This window comes from Neopsephotus bourkii, unplaced genomic scaffold (genome assembly GCF_033783945.1).
Source record: "Neopsephotus bourkii isolate Nb327-2 ecotype Australia unplaced genomic scaffold, CSIRO-AGI_Nbou_v1 NB_668, whole genome shotgun sequence".
In the NCBI taxonomy this organism is placed as follows: Eukaryota; Metazoa; Chordata; class Aves; order Psittaciformes; family Psittacidae; genus Neopsephotus; species Neopsephotus bourkii.
In genome coordinates this window covers 1,039,440-1,062,898 of record NW_026901167.1, presented here as the reverse complement: position 1 = coordinate 1,062,898, position 23,459 = coordinate 1,039,440, and the positions used below count along the sequence as shown (strand labels likewise).

Genomic DNA, 23,459 nt, shown 5'->3' with positions numbered 1-23,459 from the left:
GTCTCTCAACAGACACTGCCCAGTGCCCTATAATGTCAGGCTCTCCCTTAACTTGACAGGGCAGCTGCTGTTCTTCCAAGCCTCTGGAAACAGGCCAGCTATGACATGTTCCTGAGATCAGTTAGCTGCAGGGCGTATTTCATGCTGCTGCCATAAGCAATTTGATAAAGCCGCCTTCCTCCCACTCCAGAGTTAACCAGCCCAGCTGTAGCCAAACACCTTAGCTGCAATAATACCGCATTCCTTAGGGATTGTGCCCATTTGCTTCGTTAAAATGTGCTTAAATCAGTTGTTTCATAAAAAGAAACACTTCAGTTGAATTCATCGTGTTTTCTGAGCCAACATGAATACTACTAGATCAGAGAATCCCAGGATGGTTTGGGTTGGAAGGGACCTCAAAGCTCCTCCAGCTCCAACCCCTGCCACAGGCAGGGACCCCTTCCACTGGAGCAGCTTGCTCCAAGCCCCTGTGTCCAACCTGGCCTTGACCTGAAGAAACCATGGATTTCCATTTGCACTGTTCTGTTGTCCTTAGCTCCAGACCTACAAAAAAGTTGACACTGTTGGATTGGTTTCCCCCCCCCATTTGAGACCACTGGAGCCATCTAAGCATTTCCATGCTTGCTTAAAGCTTTACCTTAAGATCAAGTTTTTCCTTCAGACAGTTACAGACACAGCATCAGCCTTATCTTACACCAAATGGAATGGGCATCTTCTATCCACCATGTGCAGGGAGGTGGCAGGGGTGCAGGGGCTCCTTTTCCATTTGTGTGTGATGAGATGGGACCTGTCACCTCCTTTGTCCTTTGAAAAGGCAGAGTCAAGGCAGAGCTAAGCCTACGTGTAAATCACAGAATCAACCAGGCTGGAAAAGCCCTTTCAGCTCCTCCAGTCCAACCCTTACCCCAGCCCTGCCAAGGCCACCCCTAACCCATGGCACTGAGGGCTTTGTCTACATGGTTTGGGAACACTCGCAGGGCCGGTGCCTGCAGCCCTGCCCTGGGCAGCCTGTTCCAGTGCCTGAGCACCCTCTGGGGCAGGAATTGTTCCTCAGCTCCATCTAACCCTGCCCTGGTGCAGCTTGAGGCCGGTTCCTCTTGTCCCATCCCTATGTTAGATGCGGAGCAGCCTGTGTGCAGGGTTCCAGAGCCATGGGCAGGTGCTGGTTGTGACCCCGCTCATAGGAAGCAGAGCAGAAAACCCCATCATGTATTTAGCATGGAGCTGACCCTGCAAGCGATCTCCTGAAGCACCAGATGTGGTTATCGCGACTGTCCCGACACAAAGCTGCCAGTGCTGCTGGGGTCATGGCGGGTGGCTCTGCCCTGCCCCAGCGCTCGAGGGGTGCTGGTGCACCAGCTGCCCACTCCATGCGCAGGTCTGGTGGGGATTCAGATACCCACCTCCTGTGCCAAGGGGCTGGATTTGCTGCACTGGAGGAGAATGAGGATCCACCAGATCCTGGCATTTCCAGGAAGGCCCAAAATGATGAACAAGGATGCTGCGAGGGCTGGAGCAGCTCTGCTCTGGAGCCAGGCTGAGAGAGCTGGGCTGGGGCAGCCTGGAGAAGAGAAGGCTCCTGAAGGGGAGACCTTAGAGCAGCTCCAGTGCCTAAAAGGGCTGCAGGAAACCTGGAGAGGGGCTTGGGACAAGGAATGCAGGGACAGGAGCTTTAAGGTCCCTTCCAACCCGAACCAGGCTGGGACTCTGTGATCCCCACATCGTGCTGGGGAAGATCAGCTCTGAAGGAGCAGGGATGGGGCCGAGCCATGCACGCTGCTTGGCCGGGGACACCCTCGTGAGGGACGGGCACCGCCATGGCGCAGGGAACGGCCTCGGCCGGCGCCGTCCCCCCCGCCGTCCCCGCGCCGCTGCAGGCCGCGGCCATGTTGAGGGCGGGGAGCGCGGTGGGCGCGGAGGCGGCGCCGGGGGCCGCTGCGGGGCGCGGTGCCTCCCGCTCCTCGTCGCCCTCCGCTGCCGCCGCCGCTCCTCCTCGCCGCCCGCCGCCGGCGGCCGCCCCGCTCCATGGCGACCCCGAGCCCCTGCATCGTGGTGAGTGCGGCCGCGGCCTCCCCCTGCTCCTCCGCGGGAAGCGGGCCCGCTGCGCCGGGGGTGTGCGTGAGCGGTGCCCGCAGCACTGCCGCTGCAGGGTCCCGCCTGCTCCCTTAAACCTGGCGAGCACCGAGGGAGCGCGGCCCGGGCGGGGCTTCCTTCAGCGGCGGGAGCCGGGGCCCCGCAGAGTCACCTTGAGAGGATCCCAGCGCCGGGCCCGCGGCTGCCTCCCGAGGCGCTTTCCCTCTCCCGAGCGGGGCCGGGGCCGGGGCCGGGGTCCGCGGGGCCGGGTGGAGGGGAGCCCGGGCACGGCACCGGGAACCGGGTCAGCGCCTCGGGGTGAAGGTGAAGGAACTTCCCGGCGGGTCGGAGCGCGGCGCGGCTCGGCTCAACTTCCTATTCCTGTTGCTGTCCGCAGCGTGCGCGTGTCCGCAGGGCTGCCCGCGGGTCCCTGCGGGGCTGGCGGTTGGGTGCATGCCTGCAGGGAGAGCGTGCTTCGTTGCGTTACTGCCCTGGCTGCGGCGGTTCTTGGGGGTCAGTTGCGTGTTCTACAAAGCCGAGTGCTCATGAGATACATGTGGTGCCTGATGGCTGAGAGCTGTGCATCCCTGCGGGCTGTAACAGACCTGCAGGGAGGGCCCGTGCCCTGCCGAATGCAGGAAGGAAAGTTTGGGAGACACCATGGGTCTGGACCGCTGCGAAATGCCTCATTTTGGGAGCGACCTGGCTTCTTATAGTAACAGCCCGCTCCCAGGTGAGGTGTTCGGTGCCTGGGGAGCTCATAGAGAGCTTGTTTTGGATGGGAGGGTGAAATAGACGTGAAATTCCCCATTAGGTGATCCACAGCCCCGTGTAAACAGATCGCAGGTCAGGTAAGTGCTTCCTTAGGCACTGATTGTGCCCTGCAAGAGCAGCAGCAGCCAGAACGGATGCTTAAAATGCCTGCCCTAGTGAACTGTGTCAGTGATGAGCTTCGGCTTTCCCCATGGGATTCTCACCTTCGTTTTATATCGAGTAGCATTTGGCTGCAAAAACAGAGACATTGCAATTTTCAGGTTGCAGCAGGGTTAAGGCCGTTGTTGATGCTGCATTGGGTATAATGATACGCAAACACTAATTCCTTGTCCTAATTACTATACGCTTGCTAATGTTGCAGGCTGTTTCCTACAGGGAATTTGCTCATGTGGAACTTGTATTTCAGATTCGGAAGGATCCTGAGCCTCCACGGTTTGTATATGGTGGCCTGAGGAGGCTTGTTTCACAGCAGCAGGACCTGGCATGCTCCTGAAGCTGTTTTGTGTTCTGTTGTGGAGATTTGGACAATGTCCGTGTCCAAACCTCTGCTCGCTTACTTGCAAATGCAGGGTTTTGTATTACACTGGGAAAACCCAAGGTGCTTGATTGGTTATTAATGGATCATTCTGAATGGATTATCTTTTTAATGGAACCTAGCAGAACTGTAGGTTCTGTTAGATTCCGTTTTACACTGTGTTCAGTGCAAGTGACAGTTCCACAGGGAGGGAAGTACCGTGATCCTGATGGGAGCAATGGGTTTGGTGGTTTACGGAAGCAGTTTCTCACCACAGACTTGCTATAAGGCTTGGTAAAAATCTCACCTTGTTTCCGTTTCAGATTGGCGACGATGAGCAAGGTTACGACCTGGACTTGTTCTGCATACCTAAGCATTATGCAGATGATCTGGAAAAAGTCTATATTCCTCATGGGCTCATCATGGACAGGTTGGTTTGACTTCACACAGCGCACTGCTCCAGCTGATTCCCTAATGCTGGAATAAACAGTCTTCCAGGGATAGTTGTTGCAGCCTGGTGCTTGTCTAAATGGATTTCATTTAGAGACCAAGAAGCCCCAGTGCTGAGTAGCTGGTGTTTGGCTGGTAAGAGTTTGTACATTGCAGTTACCCTGGTGTTTGGAAAGCTGGCATGATTCTGACATGAAATTTTGGGGAATGATGCAATCTGTGGCTTTCTTTCCAGTGTTTCTTTGATCTTTTACCTCCTTAAAACCCAATTAGACAATGTTGTGCCAGTTCAGCCTGAAAACAACCACAGCCTCTTGAGTTTCCATTGGATATTATTTAGAGTAAATTATTAATCCCATCACCTTAGACTTTCTCATGTCCGTGTGGCAGATAAGTACTACCCACCTTCCTCCTGTCTTCTGGGATAGACACTGGCTCCTACAGGTATCAGCCTGTCACTCCTGTGGTTGCCAAAATGTGTGATGTGCTGTGGAAGATCTTCCTGGAGATCTTGTGAATGGGAATGCATCTAGATCCTGTGTGGTCCTGGTTGATTAGAGACAAACCTGCTTACAATTATTGCTTTTAAATGCTATAAAAGCTTTGTGCTCCAAGTCCATATAAAGGAAAAAATTGGACAAAGTACATGTTATTAAGTAATTGACTTAAAGCAATCATAGGCTTTCTCTGGCACACAACAAATACATACTGTGCTTCTAAAAGGAATTGCAGCATAAATTTAGAAACAATGATTGCGGAGGAGCAGTGCAGTGTTCTCTTGCTCTGCTTCCTTGGTATCGTGTCTTGCAGTTAGGACAGATTGCTGGCATTCTGACTTAGCAAATACACTCTGTAGTTTACAATTTGAGGGTTTCCTTGCTCCTCGGTATAGTGAGGGCTGCTGCCTTTTGGGTTGTGTTAGCTTATCCTCCTCTTTGCATGAAGCTGAACCTGTCTGTGGAAGGAGCAAACACATCTTCATGTCACATACCCAGAGTCAGACGGCTTCAGAGTGTTAAGCTTTGCCTTGGCTGAGCCTGATGTATGAAAACAAAGGCATTTGGCAGCACTGCTGTTAGATTAACCTTGAAAAGCAGAACTTTGTTGACCAGTAATGTGTAAAAGTGGCCGAAGTGGTAGGCAATTATTGCTGAGCAGACCGTGTTTCCAAGTTTGCTGCTGTAAGTGAGCAAATGCAGGGTGTTGTGAGAGCTAACTCTCTCTTGGTTTTGTACAGGACGGAGAGACTGGCACGAGAAATTATGAAGGGCATGGGAGGACACCACATTGTAGCACTCTGCGTACTCAAGGGTGGCTATAAATTCTTTGCTGATTTATTAGACTACATCAAAGCACTGAACAGAAACAGTGACAAATCGATCCCCATGACTGTCGACTTCATTAGGTTGAAGAGTTATTGTGTAAGTATCTCTGCAGTACTGCACTGTTTCTGTATGAATATGACTAACTTCAAATTACTAGCAGTCACGGTTTAATATTGTTACTGCCAGAATGTGCTAATATTAAATAATCAGGGGAATTAAGAGTCACAAGTTAATTTACTCTTTTTCTACTTTATTAGATAACCTGTTTTCTTTTAGACCTTTATCTCCGCAGCCCAGTAAAATTACACAGAGCAGAGAGACCCTTTCCATGTCCTTTACTTGTTAAACAGTTTCCTCTCTGCTCACTACCCTATCTCTAAAGCTCTGGATCTAGAATAACACAGAGGATTCTCCCACAATTACAGTTATAAAAACTTAATTCTAGGGATTTTTGTGTGGTTTAGACATCATTCATTGGACAAGAAGACTTGAAAGCTGCAAAAGCAGTTCTGCCCCAGTTCCCTGTCTCATCTTTTGTTTGGCTCAACCAAACATGAACAAAATAAGCTGTATTTGTCCTTGAGGAAATAGTATATTCATAAGTGTAGATTTATGATCAGTGTGGCTTGACCTTTTCAAGACTAGCCATAGGTTGCTTTGAGTTTGCATTTTTGGAGAAGGATTTGTTTTCATTCTGAACACAAGGATTTAGCTTAATGGGGAAATGGAACATTCTGTAACTGGAGGTCATGTGTGAGTTTTATAGGAGGAAGCACAAGGTTATGTTGTGCAGGTCAAAGGAAGAAGCAGGTGTATGTCAGTACTGTGTGCCTCCTGGCTAGGCAGCAGCCTGGGCTCGTGTTGAGGGTGGTATTTATGATTTGTTCCATAAGGCCACCTGTGGCATGGAAATAATTCCATTTGTTTTGTTTCAGTTTAGTGTTGGAATGAATTGTTTTGTAGGGTTCTGCTGTTAGTTCTGTCTCAGCAGCTCTGCATTCAAGTCACTGCTGTAGTTTATTTGCTGCAGTTGTAGACGAGTGCCTGTGCCAGTAGAAAAAAACAGAGATCACTAAATTGGAAACTCGACCTCATCCTTCATTTCATTAAACTGTGCAACCAGAGAAGGACTTATTGCTGACTTAGTGTGGACTGTCAGAGAACCTCATCAGTTCAGGATTGCTGTTGAACTATCTGCTAACATGTTCTTGGTGGAGCCCAGAACTGTGTGGGGCTTTGGGCAGGTCTGTTTGCAGGCCCAGCAGCCCTGGTGCCTGAGGCATGTACCCTGCTGGGCCATCCAGGGCTTCCCTGGAGACCATGCTCATGTTTGTTGAACACGAGGCAGTAATTTAGCTATGCTCTTTAATGAGAAGGCAAGGCTGAGCACAAGGGTTCCTGCCAGCTTTGGTTGTATCTCACCAGCCACTCCCCGTGCTTCTGCACTGTATTTAAGTTGGAAGGGAATGCTTCCAGTCACTTAACTTGACTTGTTTAAAAAGCAACATAAAGACTGCACCCTTTCTCTCTCTCCACTTGCTAACTTGGAGAAAATGAGTGGAGAAACGGTTTGAAACAGCTGGAGAAAACCCTCTGTTAAAAAGCAACCTGCCTTATTACATGCATGTTCTCTTTGCTCATACTGGTGTGAGCATGCTTTGGTTAATTTCTTTACTGCTACTACTAGCTGCTTTCCTTTATTACTCCACTACAGTGCCTTGATATCAATAGGGGAGTGAGCAGCAAAGTAAGTTTTATGGAAATTAAAAGCCTGTTTTTGTAATAGAAAAGAATAGAGTAAAAGTGGAGGGATTTGGGCAGAAAGCTGTCTAAGCAGAATGTTTTCCTTGAGGTGTTGGCTTCAGGGTTTTGAGTTCTGTCAGCCAATTCTATAAAAGAATGTTTTCTTGTCCTAGATGAGTGAGGAGCTCTTGTTACCTATTGCCTCCACTACAGCATTTATGAGTATTTAGTTTCTGTGGATTCTCTTAGCTGGTTATTAATATCCAGACATATGTTCTTTAGATTGCATAACTTGATAGACCAGATAAAATTGTCCTAACACGAACTGTGTGTAACAGATTGACTAGGTCTTCCATCATTAATAGAGTCCAAATGCTCTATCTGCTCTGTAGGTCTTAATCTGTGCTTTACTAGATGGAAGCATCTATGTTTAATGATGAGAAAACCATCACAAACTGCCGTGGACAGTTGAAAGTGAAGCTAGCTCCCTTGTTGCTGTCTTTGGATGTGATTACTAGATCACACTGCCTGCCTTTACACGCTGGATAAAAGATGTTAAAAATACCCTGGGCACATAAACAAAGCAGCTGAACTTCTGTAATGGTTCTGAAATTGGTATAATTGAGGTTCTATTCTTGTTTCAAACTGATCATTTAATATTTACAAGCATATGGGGTTTTTTTGTGTTGCATTGCAAAGTTCATACTGTTCTGCACCCAAAAATAATTCTCTAAGAATACTGACGTGAGCAAGCTGTGATTAAACTTTGCTCAGAACTCCAGCTTTTCCAAGCCCTTACAGATGAATTCTGATGATCTGGCAAGCTGTTAAGAAATGGGAAGATGATGGTTGTGAGCAGCCCCAGAGCTTGGTATTCCTGACAAATAGCTGGTTTTGTTTGTGCTGCAGGAAGAATGGCTTTTCCCCAGTCTCCTGCATTTCAGCTTGGAAATGATCAAACATTGCTTATGTAGTCATGAAGGGCAGCCAAAAGACAAGGGATGTGTTGCTCTGTCACTTGGGGAAATAGGGTTTGCCAGTGGAGTACATGATAAACTCTGGTCAGGCTCATCACAGCGGTTTCCTGAGAGATCTCTGGTAATCAGGCCTTGGAGCAAATGCCATAAGGAACTTAGAGTGGCTTTTTAAAAGGTGAACTTGGAATCGCTTGAGTCAGGAGTTACAGTCTTGGTCAGCATTATTGTTTTCCAGTTGTGACAAGGGGGAGGCAGTGAAAGAGATTCAAACATAAAACTCTGATGTGTTAAACCACAGAGCATTGCAGAAATAATGCACCTGAAGGTAATTGAAACACTGCTTAATCATTAAAGAAAGTTCTTTCCAGTGGAAATCTGGTTACAACCAGTGTCAGAAATTCTTTAACTGGTTTGTTTTATCCTTTCATTGCTCAGGAACTCAGCCCCTGCATAGGAATGCAGGTTTATGTGCTAATGAAGATACATGTTGCTGTTAAAAGTGCAGCAATTGGTATGGTTTGCAGTGGGAAGGAGCAGGAAAGGTTTTGTTGGTTAGGTTGGTTTTCCTCTGCTCATCAGCATACTTCAGCATGCCTAATCCAAAGGTTTACAGTAACAGGCAGTTCTGTGATGTCTTGTTTGAACATAGTGTGTTGCTTTTGTATCCAGACAGATTATCAGGAGCCTGATCCTGTGCATTTGTTGAGGAGTACGAGTCTGTCATCTGTGCCCATAAATTCATGGAAAAATACCTGTCATATGTGCTGTATTGTTATTTTGTAAGGAATGATGATTTTTTTACAGCCTTCCATGGAAGGAGGATGAAATCCCTGTTAACGTAGGAATAGATAAGAGAGAATCCTGTAACATAAACAAGGCAAAGCTTAAAGAAGATAATTTTAAGATAGGGTGAACACAGGAAATGTCCTTTAGCTTTATGAGTACAGTGCTCAACTGTATCACATTTTTGTGGTCGACCTAGGCAGTATCTCAGGCGTTCAGTAGCAGTGTGTCTATCTGCTAGGTCAGGCAGCGCCATTTGGGACATCTTTGTTTGGGGACTTTCTCAGTGCAGTGAGGTTGCTGCTGTTCAGCTGAGTTATTGTTTGCATTGTTACAGAAGCACTGACGGTGTTTGTCAAACAGTCTTTAATCTGAAATACCACCTTTTCATGTCACTTGCAATTTCTTAGCTAATAGACACTTTTGGTGCCATTTCTTGCAAGCATTAACATTCCCTGGTTATGTACTTTGCGGGTTTGAGATTTGTTGGAATAAAAACCCCAATTAATTCTGGTAATGCTAATGCTCACCCTTTTCTTTCTTAGAATGATCAGTCAACTGGAGATATAAAAGTCATTGGTGGAGATGACCTGTCAACCTTGACTGGAAAGGTATGGCTCTTTGTATGTTTAAAACCAAACCAAACCACAAGAACGCATGTACCTGCATGGTTTTAAGGCTGCTCTTTTACTGTGTGAAGGTAATAGAGTTAAATGAAAACTAATGAGTTTCATTTAAATATTTGCCACTGTATATAGGGGAGTGGATAAGCTCCACCACAGCTGTGAGTTTAGTCTGAACCTAACTAAACCCCATTCAACATCAGCAAAGTTTTAAGAGATTTGTTCTTCTGCAGTGCCTTTAGAAGAATGCTGCTGTGGGGGTTGCTGTCTGCAAACTGCCTTTAAAAGACAGCAGCTTTATTTATTTGCTGTAGTGGTGTTTCACTGAAACAGGGAGGGGAATTCATGTTGTTAAGATGTGTAATGTGCAGCCCAGGGTAAGAACAGAGATTCCTGTTACAGTCAGTGAGAAGGAAATGGGAGAATGTAAACTGGGAATCTGCTGTTCTCCAGTGACTCCATGGAGATCACTGAGCCAGATATCTGGGGTTAAAGCATCACTGCCTCCAGCTCTATCAGAATATGTTACCCTTCTCCTCACACATGTGATATCTAAGGCAGGTACGTCACAGTTCAACATAAAGGATGTAGGTAACAACAGATACATACATGTCTCTAGTATGACACTCTGCTGTAGAAGAAAAACAACTGAAACAGGGGGAGTTTAGATTGGATATAAGGAGGAAATTCTTTCCTGTGAGGGTGGTGAGGCACTGGAATGGGTTGTCCAGGGAGGTTGTGAATGCTCCATCCCTGGCAGTGTTCAAGGCCAGGTTGGACGAGGCCTTGGGTGATATGGTTTAGAGCAGGGTGTCCCTGCCCATGGCAGGGGGGTTGGAACTGGATGATCTTAAGGTCCTTTCCAACCCTAACTATTCTATGATTCTAAGAATACAAATGGTGCAGACTCTGTTTTGATCTCTTTTGCATATGTTTAGAATTCTCAAAGTCTGAATAATTTAAACACCATTTTGTGCTCAGCATGAGATATTGAGGAGAATCTCATTGCCAGCTAATGGTTATGGGAGCATCATATTTGTTAACTACATAGAATTCACCGTTACGTGTGTAAACCAGTGTAATTGATGGTGGTACAACTATATAACTGCAATTAAAATTAGAGATTAATATATATAAGAAATGATATATTCTCTAAATGTTAATGGAGTTTTCTTATTTTTCTTTTTCCTCCCACCAGAATGTTTTGATCGTAGAAGTAAGTATCATGTTCTCATGTGCTAAAAGAGTTCTAATAGAAGCTGTTCTTAAGTCAGAAAACCCACGGTTTCTGGTTTCAAGGCTTCTGGCTTCTGATTCCAGGCCTGAATTTTGAAAGTGGAATCTGAATTTGCAATTACCCGTGCTTTGAATTTTCCAGTTGCATTCAACTGCTAAATTTAGCAAGGAAAATATCCATGTAAAATTGTTCACATTTGCTTTCAGTTTTCTGGGATTCTGGCAATTCTAAACTGCCTTTGGTTGTTTAGTTTTAAAAAGTGGCCTGATCAGGTGGTATTAAAGCATGTTATTGTTTTGTGCTTATAAAGCAGCAAGGTAGGAATTAAACTGCAAGGCTAGAAAGATGTTCCTTGAAGGAATATCCTAAAATACATGAGAAACACACCTGAGCCCAGTGTCCCTGTGTGTAGTTTGTTTAGACAGTGGTGACACAGAGAACAGTAATTCTCAATGAGCATCTTGCAGTGGCTAAATTCCCATTCCTCTGTTTTGTCATGGTGCTTTGGGTGATACCAGGTACAGTACACCTCAGTCTGATTGTCTAGTTGCTTAATTCTTGCTCTCATACCTTTCTCTTGATGGGAGGAGTTGCTTATGTTTGGAAATCATGGCTTTGACAGGGCTGTTCTGGAGTTAAGATTGCCAATTTCAGGATAGGGAAGCAGCAGCAGCAGGCAGCAAAAGTGGATGTACAGCCTAATAATGTCTTCATGCCCCAAATAATGGAAATGGCTTGTTTGTAAGCAAAGATTGGGCTATGGCAACTGCTTCAGCAGCCAAAAGGAAGGATGTTGCCTCTCATAAATTGTGGTTTTAAGGATGTTTTGTTGTTGGGTTTTTCTTTGAGAAGTTCTATTATTCCACAGGAAGCACAGTCAGTTCCAAAACTCCTACCAAAATAGTATGTATACAGCAGTCATCTGTGTGACCACTGGTGTCCTTTGAAGTATATTTTGCTTCAGATAGGCAGATGCATTTAATTACATATCCTCTCCATTGCAGATGAATGTATGTCTTTAAAGCCCCAGACAGTTAACTAGGTTAGTTTCTCATGGGTTCAGTGAATCATTACGCCATGACTTGTCTTAGACACTGTCAAATACGAACCCTTTATAGATCAGTTTTGCCTGTCAAACAATACAAATGCACATTTATTGGGAGTTTAGTGTCTTATGCTCCAGAGCACCAGGCTTTCCTATATTGCATCCCTTTAATGTGCAAAAGAAGCTGATCAAAATGGAGATTCACCTCCAATGTACAGATAATCACACAATAAATGCCCAGTAATAAGTTCTGTTTTACAGTGTTGAAGTAGCTACGTCTACTTATTCCCCACCTTCTGTTTTTATCTGTGGATCTGTATGCTTTTAACTTCTCCTGAGTTTATAACCCTGATTAAAAGCATTACATGTGAAAGGTGGTATGGCTGCTTTGTTTGGTATTTTAATCGGGAGTCATGGGAAAATAAGCTGAAACCAGGACATTGCTGCTTCTGTGTTATCTGCCTCCTTCACTTCAGACAGCCTTGATTCCAGGCCAGGGTACGGACTGCTCCTCTAAAGACAGTGTTATTATTTCAGTCCAGATGAGGAGTCCATCTCTGATCCTCACTTATAAGCCATATATTCTGTTTTTCTGCCTATCTGTGCAGTGGATGGGATTAAAGCAGTGTGTGTGTCAAAATCCCTTTTTAGCGTGTTTGAGTGGAGACTTCAGAACTGCCCCCAGATATTCCCAGTGCTATTTCTCCAGCTGTTTCTTGGATCTGTGATGTAAATTGCACTCCTTTTTCTTTCATTGCAATAATGGGTTGTTCTGCTTATTTTCCCTTTGCTGTAAGTGAGCTCAGCACAAGACTAATGTTACTCTTATCATGTTCAAATTAAACATTGTTTGGCTAATAGCTGCAAGGAGCACAAGCCATAAAATCTCCAAAAGGAGCCAAGAATGTCATAGTTCAGTAACTACTTTCAAAGTCAGTTATCCCCAATTAAGAACTATTGTTAATGTGTGTGATCACTTGACTGAGCATAGTTGCATAAGCACAGCGTGGTGTTACGTGTCACATATATTTGATCACAGATAGGATTTTGGCATATTTGGATGCTGTTGAGGATGACCAGTTTCTGTGATAGGAACTTGAAAATGCTTCTCTGACATGGTTACTGTTCTTTCTTATGTGAGTTTTTTTATTCTCAGGATATAATTGATACTGGTAAAACAATGAAGACATTGCTGTCTCTACTTAAGCAATACAATCCAAAGATGGTGAAGGTGGCCAGGTAAGTTTTCTGTGATGATTGTTTGTGCTCTATTTCACATTAAGAAGGACACAGTGCTTAAGGAAAAGACTGCATAATACATTTCCATGGGAGAGAAAAGGGTGGGAACGTTTCTGCAGGAGTCCTATATGGTATGAGCTGTTGAAGTTCAGTATATAAACTCCAAAAGCACTTCTGCTTATTATGAGAAGATATGTTTAAGGCTGGCCCTTTCCAGTCTTGCTGCTGGAGGAATTTCACTGCTTCAGAAGGGAATAGCTTGGAATCATAGAATGATTTGTGTTGGAAGGGACCTTAAAGCTCATCCAGTTCCAACCCACTGCTGTGGGCAGGGACATCTTCCACTAGAGCAGGTTGGTCCAAGCCCCGTCCAGCCTGGCCTACAAAATGCCATATCTTTCCTTATATTATGCTGAGATTTGTGGGATTTTACCACTGAAGTCCACATTAGGTTTAGAAAGATATGGAAGAATTTGAATCTTTTGTACTTAAAAATGCCCTCTGAAGTTGGTAAAGTTATTTTCAACACGCATTTAGTTCATAAGTGTAGACTTTTACTAGAAAAGGAGGTAAAAGAATTAGTGGTTGTCACTCACATATATGTAATGTCTATTCAAACATACTTGTTTCTGCCTGTGGTGTCCCTGTGTGATAGAAACCTTTTTTAGTTTGCCTTTAATGGTAGAATTAAATTAGTTTGCACACTAACAGCACTGTTTATGTAGTGTGCATGGTGCAGCTGAGCTTTAGAGGTCATTCTCTGACAGTCACCCAGCCATATGCTCTTCCAGGCTTTCCGATGTACTTGGATCCATTAGTTTTGAAGCAGTTTGTAATTAAATAGCTTGCAAACAACACGAAATGTTGAGGATAAAATTAGATTGTTGATCAATATCGACATTCTTGCTACTTCCTTTTTAAAACTGCATCTTTTGCACTACTATGCTGTGTGTGTGCGTTTCACAAGAAAAGCATAGTGATTGCTGGGGATTAGAGATAAAGCAGAGCTGTGAGTGATATCTAATCAGTTGTGTTGCCATAATGATGTCAAAGCAGTCATTAGACACAGGAGAACAGCTCTTCCTGCTGATAATCTGGAGGTGACCTGCTGAAGGTGAGGTGCTTGAGGGTTTCTCTCTGTCTGGATTAAATGGGCCAGATTTTAAGTGTTTGTCACTGACAGGTGCCCTCACACTGCAGTGTACAGCATGAATATAGGACAGCATGAGCAGAGTCTAGTTCCCTGTTGTTTGAACCTGTTGCAGCAATTTGGGTCTGTTCAAGACCTGAGCAGGCAAACGTGATCATTCTAGATAGTTCTGAGCGTAGTGTTCTCAGCCACTTCTCTTGCCTCTCTTCTCTCTCTTTTTCCCCTCCTCCTCTCTGACAGTTAAGCAGCTGTAGCAGGGAGATGTGAATTAATGCTCGTGTGATTTGGGGGTTTCTTTGCTCAAATCTGAGACCAGTTCTCATGACCAGAAGTTTCAGACCTGTTTAAAATGGAAACTGACTCTGACACCTTGAGGGGTGACCCAGGAGAGAAGGAGCTCCGTGCTTAATGCACAAAGCTAGGATGACCTCTGTTTCTGTTCATCTATCGGCCACCTTTTCCTCCTAAAGCCTCTGTATCTCACAGACAGACAGATGTCAGGCCTGGGGGGTTGTCTTCTGAGGGTTAGAAATGCTCAACTGAATAAAGAGCAAATCAAACTAAACTAGCAGGGCATTTCTCTCTGCTCCAGTACCCCCAGCTCTGTATCTAAATGCTTTTTACACCTCTGACTTAATTCTGGAAGGACCATCAGAATCAATTACATGTTCTTCATGGAGTTAGTAGTACTGACAGTAAAAAGCAGTTGAGGACCTGTTGCACCAGTGCAGTGGAGGTTGCATTGAAGCAGCTGAACTTTTGTAATACTGATGCCTTTGAAAAGAGCTCACTTGGTCTGGCCAGATCCCAAGTTGTCACCTCTTTAGCTCTAAGCTAAATTGCACCTGAAGTTCCTAACGCACTTTTCACAATGACAATCCATCCAGCTCTGCATCTCCTGGCCCCTTTCTCACAGACCTGTTAGTTACCCTTTAGGCTGTGAACCTTTCGTGCTTTGAGAAAGTTTTGCTTTTGTCATTAGGATTTGTTGCACCTGCAAATAATAGCTTGAAATATGTGTAGTGATGGTTTCCTTTATGCACACAAAGCCCAGATTTGGCTTGCTTGTCATCAAAATGGATGTGGTTCTTTTCTGGGTTTCAGTTTTATATTGCTTTTCTTTGACAGTTTGTTGGTAAAAAGAACTCCTCGAAGCGTGGGATATCGGCCAGACTGTAAGTGACCTTTTGACAACCATTACTCATTTTTAAGCAGATGTCAATGTATTGTGTACCCTTTTGCTCTTATTTTGACAGAATTAATCTGGATTTGATCTGATGCTTTTTTTTTTCCTTCCCCTTAACTTTCTGTGACATTTTACTGTATGAAAAGCAAACTTTGGTAGTTTGGTCTTAGTTACACCCTTTTCATGGGTAAATCCTCCCAGCTCGGTTGTAGTCAAATGCTTTGGTCAGCAGAACATGGTGGATACACCTTTGACACTTGGGAGTGATTTGAGTGCCTGCACCTAGTTACCTCATGCTGTTTGGGTGTCCCCAGTAATGTAGGAGGATGATGTTGGGTAGCAGGTCTGATAAAAGTTTACTGTGATAAGATGTCTAAACTGACAGAAACCAGTTTATGTCTGGGCATCTGAATTACTCCCTTCTTGTCTTCTCCCGTCTGTCCCAAGGCCATAAAGAAAGGAACAGGATCCAGAGCAGACAGTGATACCAGAGGGACAGCTCCTCCTGCCTTGGGAAGGGCTTTGTGTTGTAACCCTGTTCCAGAGGCTAAATTCCTGTTAATCTGAACCACATACTTTCACTGCGGAAGTGGAGTGAATTTAGCAGCAGAATCACATCCTCTTCCTTCTTCTTTCTCAGGTTGTAAGATACTCTGGAGCTGAAGATTTTCAGTGCCTTAAAGCCTGACTGAGGTGCTCCCCTCAGTCAAGGATGCCCCTCATTGCTGAGATCTTATTATGGGCTTAGCTGGGTTAATGGTCTGCTTCTGAGCATCTTGCAGCAGCTGCCTTATTTTACCATCTGTGCACAGAGGCAACCTGTTCAGTGCAGGACATGGGAGCTCTGAAAGAGGAGACAACAAGGCTGGGCCTCTGTTTTATCTCTGTTGCGAGGCCAAGCAGACAGTAAACATCACCTTCATGTTTCCACAAGTGCACACAGCCTTTTCTTTGACCTGTACAATTAATCTCTATTTTCCTTATAGAGGAAAGCACACAGCTTCCCTGTGCTGAGGAGCCTTTCAGAACAAGCCAAACTACCTGTTTCTGTAACCTGCAAGTGACTCCATGGAGAACAGAGTGCTCTTTGCTCTTTACTATTCTCTGTACCAGGGAATCAGCATCTAAGATGTGCTTTAGCAGTCATAGTATATTTCTGCATGTCAGGCCATTGCCTGCAAGTTGCAAGAGCAGCCTCCATGCAGGCAGTTACTGAGAAGGGTGAAGTGTTGGTTTCCCTGCAGTTACTCTGGATTTGATACTCACATTATCCCGTGCTCACTCACCCAGCCCTTCCCAGAAAGTCCTATTGGACTTGAGCATCCTTAGTTTCGAAGGAGCTGATGGCTGAACCTTCCTTTTCATCATGCCTGTTAGTACCTTTCCTGCACCATGCTGCTGTGTGGGAACCAATAAATGTCTCCATTTAATTTTGCTTTAGTTGTTAAACTAAATCAGCAAAGTCAATTAGACTTTTAAAAGAGCTCAAATGTTAACTGAGGGTGCTTGAATGGAAGAAATTAAATGAGTGGGGATGCTTATATCTTTATAGCATTACACACTGCCTCTGTAAAAAGGTCCAGTGAACTCTAGGAAGTTCTTTTCTAACATGATGGTGCCTCATGGTCTTTTTCAGTTGTTGGCTTTGAAGTGCCAGACAAATTTGTTGTGGGATACGCCCTAGATTACAATGAATACTTCAGAGATTTGAACGTAAGTCATTTCTTCTCTATGGTTTTGTGCATTTAAAACCGGGGAGGAGGAAGGAGGGGAAGGCTCCTCACATCACCCTCCCTTCTCCCTAAATCGTGCCTCTTGTGCGAACGTTCCATTGGTGATGTCAGCCATGAGAGCAAATCCTAGAGCAGCAGGAGAGTGTTTTGGAGCTCTTAGGAAACTAGAAGCTGTTCTGCTGCATGCAGAATTGAGGCAACACATCTCCTGTGAGCTCTGAGATAAGTTTGTGGAAGTCCCTGAGGTTACCAGCTGTCTACAGCAAATAAGTGCATTGGTTTGGTTGTGTTAGAGAGACCTTGGATGTTAAAAGGGGTTCAGCTTCAATTCTAAGTCATTAATTCTTCCTCTGGGTCTCACTCAGCAGAGGTTGGGTGGGACAATGAAGGGGAGGAGGAAAAAGGCGATGTTGAGATTCTTAGGCAAAAAAAGGCTTGATGTGTTCTGCATAAGCAGCATCACAAGTGGCTTTTGTACTGAGACGTGTAGCGTGCTTGGGCTCCTCTCAGAAGCACGTATTGAAAATGCATGTGTCTCTTACATGACTTTTCTAACTTCATTTGGTTTCAGCATATCTGTGTGATCAGCGAGACGGGGAAGCAGAAGTACAAGGCATGAAAGCACAGTTGGAGTGCTGCGTGTGGCAACAGAGCTTTCACAGGTTTGGTTTACTGAGCCCCATCTTTCACAGGCTTCAACTCTGGTACACCAGCTAAACTCGTAGAATGCCCCCATTGTCCTGTGCTTACTATAATTTATTGCATGTACAATATAAGAGCTCGTCTTGTTCATTTGTGTCTTAGAGATGGAAACAACTAGTGCAATTCTGCACTCCTGATTTTGATTTGCACTATGACTCTACCGACTATTGCTGCCCCTGGTTGGGTTGTGCTGTTTGTGAGCTCCAGAGTCTAACTCTTGCAGTGGTAAATTGCTTAAACCTCATCAACCCAGAACTGAAATAGTTCCAAGTACTGTAAATGTCAAACATTTTATGATAGGGAAGTCTATTAGTAATATTTTTAAAAGCTGTAATTTAAGTTTTATATTTTAATGCACAAAATGTGATTAATGGATCGTTGCACCTTTGGGTGTTAGAAAGCATGAGGAGCAGCCAGTTACAGTATCTGTACTCTCCAAGGAGCTCGCTCAGATCTCCTGGAGTTGCCTTACTGCTGTAAAGGAAAGTCTGGGTGAATAATGTCCTTTTTGTTTCATAGTTTTCTTCCTTTTTTAAGGAGCTGGAGTGACAAAGCAGAATGTTTAAGGTCTCATTCTAGTGGAGCTGCCTGTTTCTGTTAGAGGTTTCTTTTGTCTTTCCAAATATCCATCCGTCAGTGGACTTGCCTTTGAAATTTAAACAATTTTAATATATTTGTGGGGAAAAAAAAAGGTATTGTAATGTTTTACTTTCTAAGATCTGCAAAACAAAGTACTTTAAATAAAGGCTGTCTCTTTAAAATAAGCCCCATCCATCGATGCCCCTCATTCTGTATATTAAAGTGCTCTTGTCATTTTCCTCTCAGTGAGGTTTTTCCTGAGTGTTTCTGTCAGTGGAGGCAAACTGCATTTATCTGTGTAGAGCCTTTGGGTGATGTTGTCCTGTCTGTAAGAGAGATGATAAAGTGCTGGGGGAAAACACTGAAACACTTGCATGTTCTATAACCAAACTGGATGTCAGAGATGGTTTAAGCCCTGTCCTTTGTTCTGTTCTGGCAGAAACAGAGTGCAGATTATATGGTCATGAAACACAGACACATGTAGAAAACCCAAATACAACCATTTCCTAAATCCCTATGGCAGGGGGTTGGAACTGGATGAGCTTAAAAGTCCCTTTGAACCCACACCAGGCTGGGATTCCGTGATTTGGGTTTGTTTCATTAACACCTCTGTACTGAGTTTCAGTTCTCAGTGTGGCAGCCCTTGTTCCACTGTATGCTCAGATTCAACACTCCTCAGTGCTCAGTACATAATGAAGGTTTGGCCAGCTTGTTCCGAAGGCTGTTTTCTGTGGTTTTGAAGTTTGAGTCATGTTCCTGTACTTCTGCTGTTGTCCATCCATGGTGTGCTCCGTTACGTCTGTAGTAGTTAGCAGCAGCCCTAAAATACCAGTGTCGGTTAAGATGCTTACACAAATGCTGTGATTTGGGAAAGGACACAGAGGTTGAATTAGTCAGAACAAGGGGTTTATCTCCCAAACCAGAGCTGGAGTGGGGAAAGGACAGCTCTTGAGGGGGTTGGAACTGCAGGGACACGCGGTGTAGTCACAAAGGTTGGGGAAGATGCTGTTGAGCTGCACTGAACCCAGCTCTGCCTCCTGACACCCCTTGCCTGGAGCAGACGGAGCAGGTTCAGGTTTAGAAACCCCAGCCTTATTGAATGTTCCCACATTCCAAACACTGGGGAACAGGCACTTGGGTTTGGTTGCGTTTCTTCATGTAGGTGTTTGTCCAATGAGGTTTATCACCCCAGAGGGATTCCTCCTTCAAAGGCGTTTGTTGCTCTATGAAAACGGTTCAGAGAAGAAGGTAACCGCTCTCCATCCTTGCTGGACCAGCTCGAACACTGCAGCCATTCACAGCACCCACAGGAAGGGAAAGTCTCACTTGACCCAAGCTGGAAATGCAACTGGTACTTTTATTGAGACATTTTGGGTAAAAGGCTGGGGTTTTAGTCACAACTTTGCAAGTTAAATGCCAACTTCCTGCAAGCCAGACGTGTATTGTTAAAGCATTATGAAAGCACAGAGATCTTGTATTTGAACACTGATGTGGCATTTGAATTTCATTCTAGTTCCGTGTTTTCTGAATCACAAATGTACGCTGGAGAAATGGGATTGGCTGTTTGTAGGCACTGCTGCACTGTCTCGCCCCCCAGCATCTGCCTGCCTTGTACTACAGATGGGTGGCTCCTGCTCAGAACCATAGTGCTCCAGGCAGAGCTGGTTGGTGGGCTGAGGAGTCTTCATGTGAACAGAGCTGGCACTTCACTTGTGGGGGGGGTGAATCCTGCTTGGAAAAGCAAGGGAAATGGGGGTCTTTAAGCTGCCCTGTGGGTGGATATCCTGAGCGATTCCATATTGGTGCTGCAGTGTGTGTGATGCTCTCCTGGCCAGGATGATCCAGCACAGAGGAGCTAACACTACTGCAAGGGAGCTGGATGCTCATGATCCACACAGGTTGCCTGCGGTGTCTGATGCCTTTAGTTCCCATTCAGGTTGCACCTCACAAGATCAGATCTCAACCGTCTGCGAGTACTTGTGTAAGCAAATGAGACATGAGAGAAGCTGGGCTTCTTTTTTGTCGTATTGGAGGACTTTGATGCATTGAATTTCACGAGCAGATGTCGTTTGATGGCTGTCCTGATGGGGAAATTGCCCTGCAGAGTTGTCAGTGCCCAGCCAGGTCACAGTCACCGCAGCCACCACAGGGAAGAGGGCTGGAAAAGCTTCAGCACCATGGAAGAGCCAGCAGTGAGGATTCTCATCCCAAGGGCTGCCGGGACAAGGATCATGCCAGCGCCAGCCAGGTAGTGAAAGGCTGGTGGAGCACTGACCTCCCTCGGTGCATGGATCATCCCCACATCTTCCTGCTGCCAAGGGGATCCTGGAGCTGCTCTCACCAAGCACTGACTGGGCTGAGCAACATCTTTTCCCATTCACTTCCACAGGAGGCTCTGGAGCTGCTGTGCCAGGGGGTCCCAGCCAACTCAACACCATCCTCTGGGTACCATTACACAGGTAACCTCCAGCATGGGGCTCTGGGCTTGGGCACTTGCTCTCTGAAGGAGCAGAGATGTCCATAGGGCAGTGAGGAGCTGTGCTGACATCTCCCTGCCTGCGGTGATCTCCTCATTTATACCTTGTGGGTCATTCCCAGGTACAGACACAGGGACCCTGTTGGACCAGCAGCTCTTGGACAAAGCGTTTTGCCAATACAAGAACAATTTCCACCAGCTACAGAAGGAGGTAAAGCCACTGGATGGACCTGTTGTATGTGTGTGCCTTCAGGTTTGCCTCCAGCATCGCCCTTACAGATTGCTTCTGGTTTGCTCACATGAGATTCCAACTAAGACTCTCTGACTGCACTGAATGCTATTACACGTTTAAGAAGATCCAGTTTGGCTGCAACTGATTTCCACTGATGGGAGGGAAGACCAAGAGGCTGCTGCAGGAGGTGGAGGAGGCTGAAGAGGAGGTGCTCAGTTATTCCCCACTTGCGACTTCGGGGCAGGAAAGGGCAACTCCGCTCCCAGCACTCCCAATCACCCCAGTTTGCTGCCCCGTGCCCATCCTCGCCATCCCATTAAAGCACTCCTGGGCTCACTGGTGTTCAGGGGAGCTCACTGGGGCAGGCTCAGGCTGACAGTTGGCCTTTGTGCTGGATGTAACACATCCCCATGGGCCCGGGCCCTTGCCACACGTTTTAAGCTCTTTTCTCCCTTCCGCTCTCCTCCACCCTTTGGGAAGAGGAGGGAAAAGAAGGAGCAGAGCAATGAACTCTCTCTGGTTTACAGGGAAGAGGAGGGAAAAGAAGGAGCAGAGCAATGAACTCTCTCTGGTTTACAGGGAAGAGGAGGGAAAAGAAGGAGCAGAGCAATGAACTCTCTCTGGTTTACAGGGAAGAGGAGGAAGAAGAAGGAGCAGAGCAATGAACTCTCTCTGGTTTACAGGGAAGAGGAGGGAAAAGAAGGAGCAGAGCAATGAACTCTCTCTGGTTTACAGGGAAGAGGAAGGAAAAGAAGGAGCAGAGCAATGAACTCTCTCTGGTTTACAGGGAAGAGGAGGGGGGGTGTTTTGGTTTGGGGGGAGGAAAAGAAGGAGCAGAGCAATGAACTCTCTCTGGTTTACAGCCCCTCGGCAGCCCCAGGGAGCAGCGCCGTGTTCTGCCCCACCGGAACGTGCCAGCGGAGCAGCAGAACCGGTGCCAGGCTCCAGAGCAGCCCCGTGGCGGCGGTGACGGGAGTGGATTCCCCTGCCCTGGTGCCAGAGGGGACTCGGATTTGGGCTAAAACGGGAACCTCCGGAGCAGGGAGGTGGAGCTCAGGATCCCCTTCGGCCTTCCCGCACCTTTACAACCAGCTCCCACCCCAGCCATGGGCTTTGGTTAAACACCAACCTGCCCAAACCCTCCCAGAGCAGAAACCGGGAGCTTGGCTGGAGGGGGTGCTGGAATTGTCAGGAGGAATCACAGATCCCTGCGTGTTTTCTGACTTCCAGGGCTTCAACACCGCTCAGGGCAGGAGCTCCCATACAAAGATCCATCACCCTAAGCAGGAAGATCCAGTCGGGCTGGGACACCACCAGAGTGCAGCAGCCCTACTGTGGTTTTAGGTCCCGTCCCATCGTTATTCCCCTTCTTGTTCTCATTGATACTTTCATTGTTCTTCCTGTTCCCAGCACTGAATTATCCTTTGGGTGTTGCTATTGTTACTAGTAGTATTCTGTTGTTATCAGTAGTGCTAGGATTCCAACATACATCAGCAGGCAGTAGTTCCATTGTTATACGTTAGATATTATTATCATTATTAGTATTAGGTTGCCCTCCAGTTATTATTCCCTTGTGCATTATTGATGACTATTGGCATTACCAGGACTGCACCGCTGTACTTCACCCGTTAAACCATTCCTCTTGGGGTTCCTGTTCCTCCCATTCTGGCACTGACACTGAACCCCCCCACCCCTGCAGCCATGCCTTGCTCCATTCCCTGTTTCCATCCTGTCCCTCAGCATCAAAACCAATCCAATGGAATCCCCCCAGGACAAACTCCTTCCGGGGGGGATCTGGGATGCGCTCACACTGGTCACAGTTGGGTAAAGCCCCTCCTGTGAAGGAATGGAGCACAGACCCAGTTGCCCCCAGAATGGTTCTCATTTGTCTTTAGTAGCTCCCAGTTACCTCCAGTATTCTCCAGGGACTCAAGGGGTTCCCATTTACTCCCATTTGCTCCCAAGGTCTCTCAAGGGGCTCCCAGTTACCCTCAGAAAGGCTCTCATTACCTGTTAGGGGTTCCCAGTTACACCCAGAGGCTCTCCTCAGGGGTTCCCAGTATCCCCCAGGGCCTCCCTCGTTGCCTCCACAAGGCTCTGGAATGCTCCCCACCACCCCCAGGGGCTCCCCAGTGGTCCCATCCCTCCCCAGGGGATCTCAGGGGGTTCAGATCCCACCCTCCCAGTGCTCCCAGTGCCCACCAGGCCAGGCTGCACAGGGGCATTGCACACAGGGAGGTGACCCTGGCACTGATGGAGAGCGGCTGCTGCCATGGAGCTGCTCGGGCTTGCAGTGCTGGCCCCGCATGCTCCCCAGCTCCACCAGTGCTCCCATGGCGCAAGGATCAGTGCAGGGCAGCCTGTTCCAGTGCCTGAGCACCCTCTGGGGCAGGAATTGTTCCTCAGCTCCATCTAAACCTGCCCTGGTGCAGCTTGAGGCCGGTTCCTCTTGTCCCATCCCTTGTTCCTTGGGAGCAGAGCCCAGCCCCTCCTGGCTCCATCCTCCTCTCAGGCAGTTGGAAGCAGCCATCAGGTCCCCCCTGAGCCTTCTCTTCTCCATCTGAACCCCCCAGGTCCCTCAGCCCTTCCCCATCACCCTTGTGCTCCAGGCCCTGGAA

At 46.5% G+C, this 23,459-nt stretch overlaps 1 protein-coding gene across 1 annotated transcript; it reads left to right on the top strand.

Annotated features, from left to right (window-relative positions):
• Positions 1-1,894: 1,894 nt before the first annotated feature.
• HPRT1 (hypoxanthine phosphoribosyltransferase 1) lies at positions 1,895-18,318 on the top strand. Its single transcript, XM_061353218.1, has 9 exons — positions 1,895-2,052; positions 3,685-3,791; positions 5,049-5,232; positions 9,185-9,250; positions 10,461-10,478; positions 12,701-12,783; positions 15,062-15,108; positions 16,756-16,832; positions 17,424-18,318. The coding sequence occupies exons 1-9, from the start codon at positions 2,026-2,028 to the stop codon at positions 17,469-17,471; spliced, it is 657 nt and encodes a 218-aa protein (XP_061209202.1). The 5' UTR covers positions 1,895-2,025; the 3' UTR covers positions 17,472-18,318.
• The last annotated feature ends 5,141 nt before the right edge of the window (positions 18,319-23,459 follow it).

Coding starts and splice junctions, on each gene's coding strand:
- HPRT1 (XM_061353218.1), top strand. CDS start 2,026: ATGGCGACCCCGAGCCCCTGCATCGTG. Junction 2,053..3,684: donor CCCCGAGCCCCTGCATCGTG/GTGAGTGCGGCC, acceptor TTTCCGTTTCAG/ATTGGCGACGATGAGCAAGG. Junction 5,233..9,184: donor TTAGGTTGAAGAGTTATTGT/GTAAGTATCTCT, acceptor TTTCTTTCTTAG/AATGATCAGTCAACTGGAGA.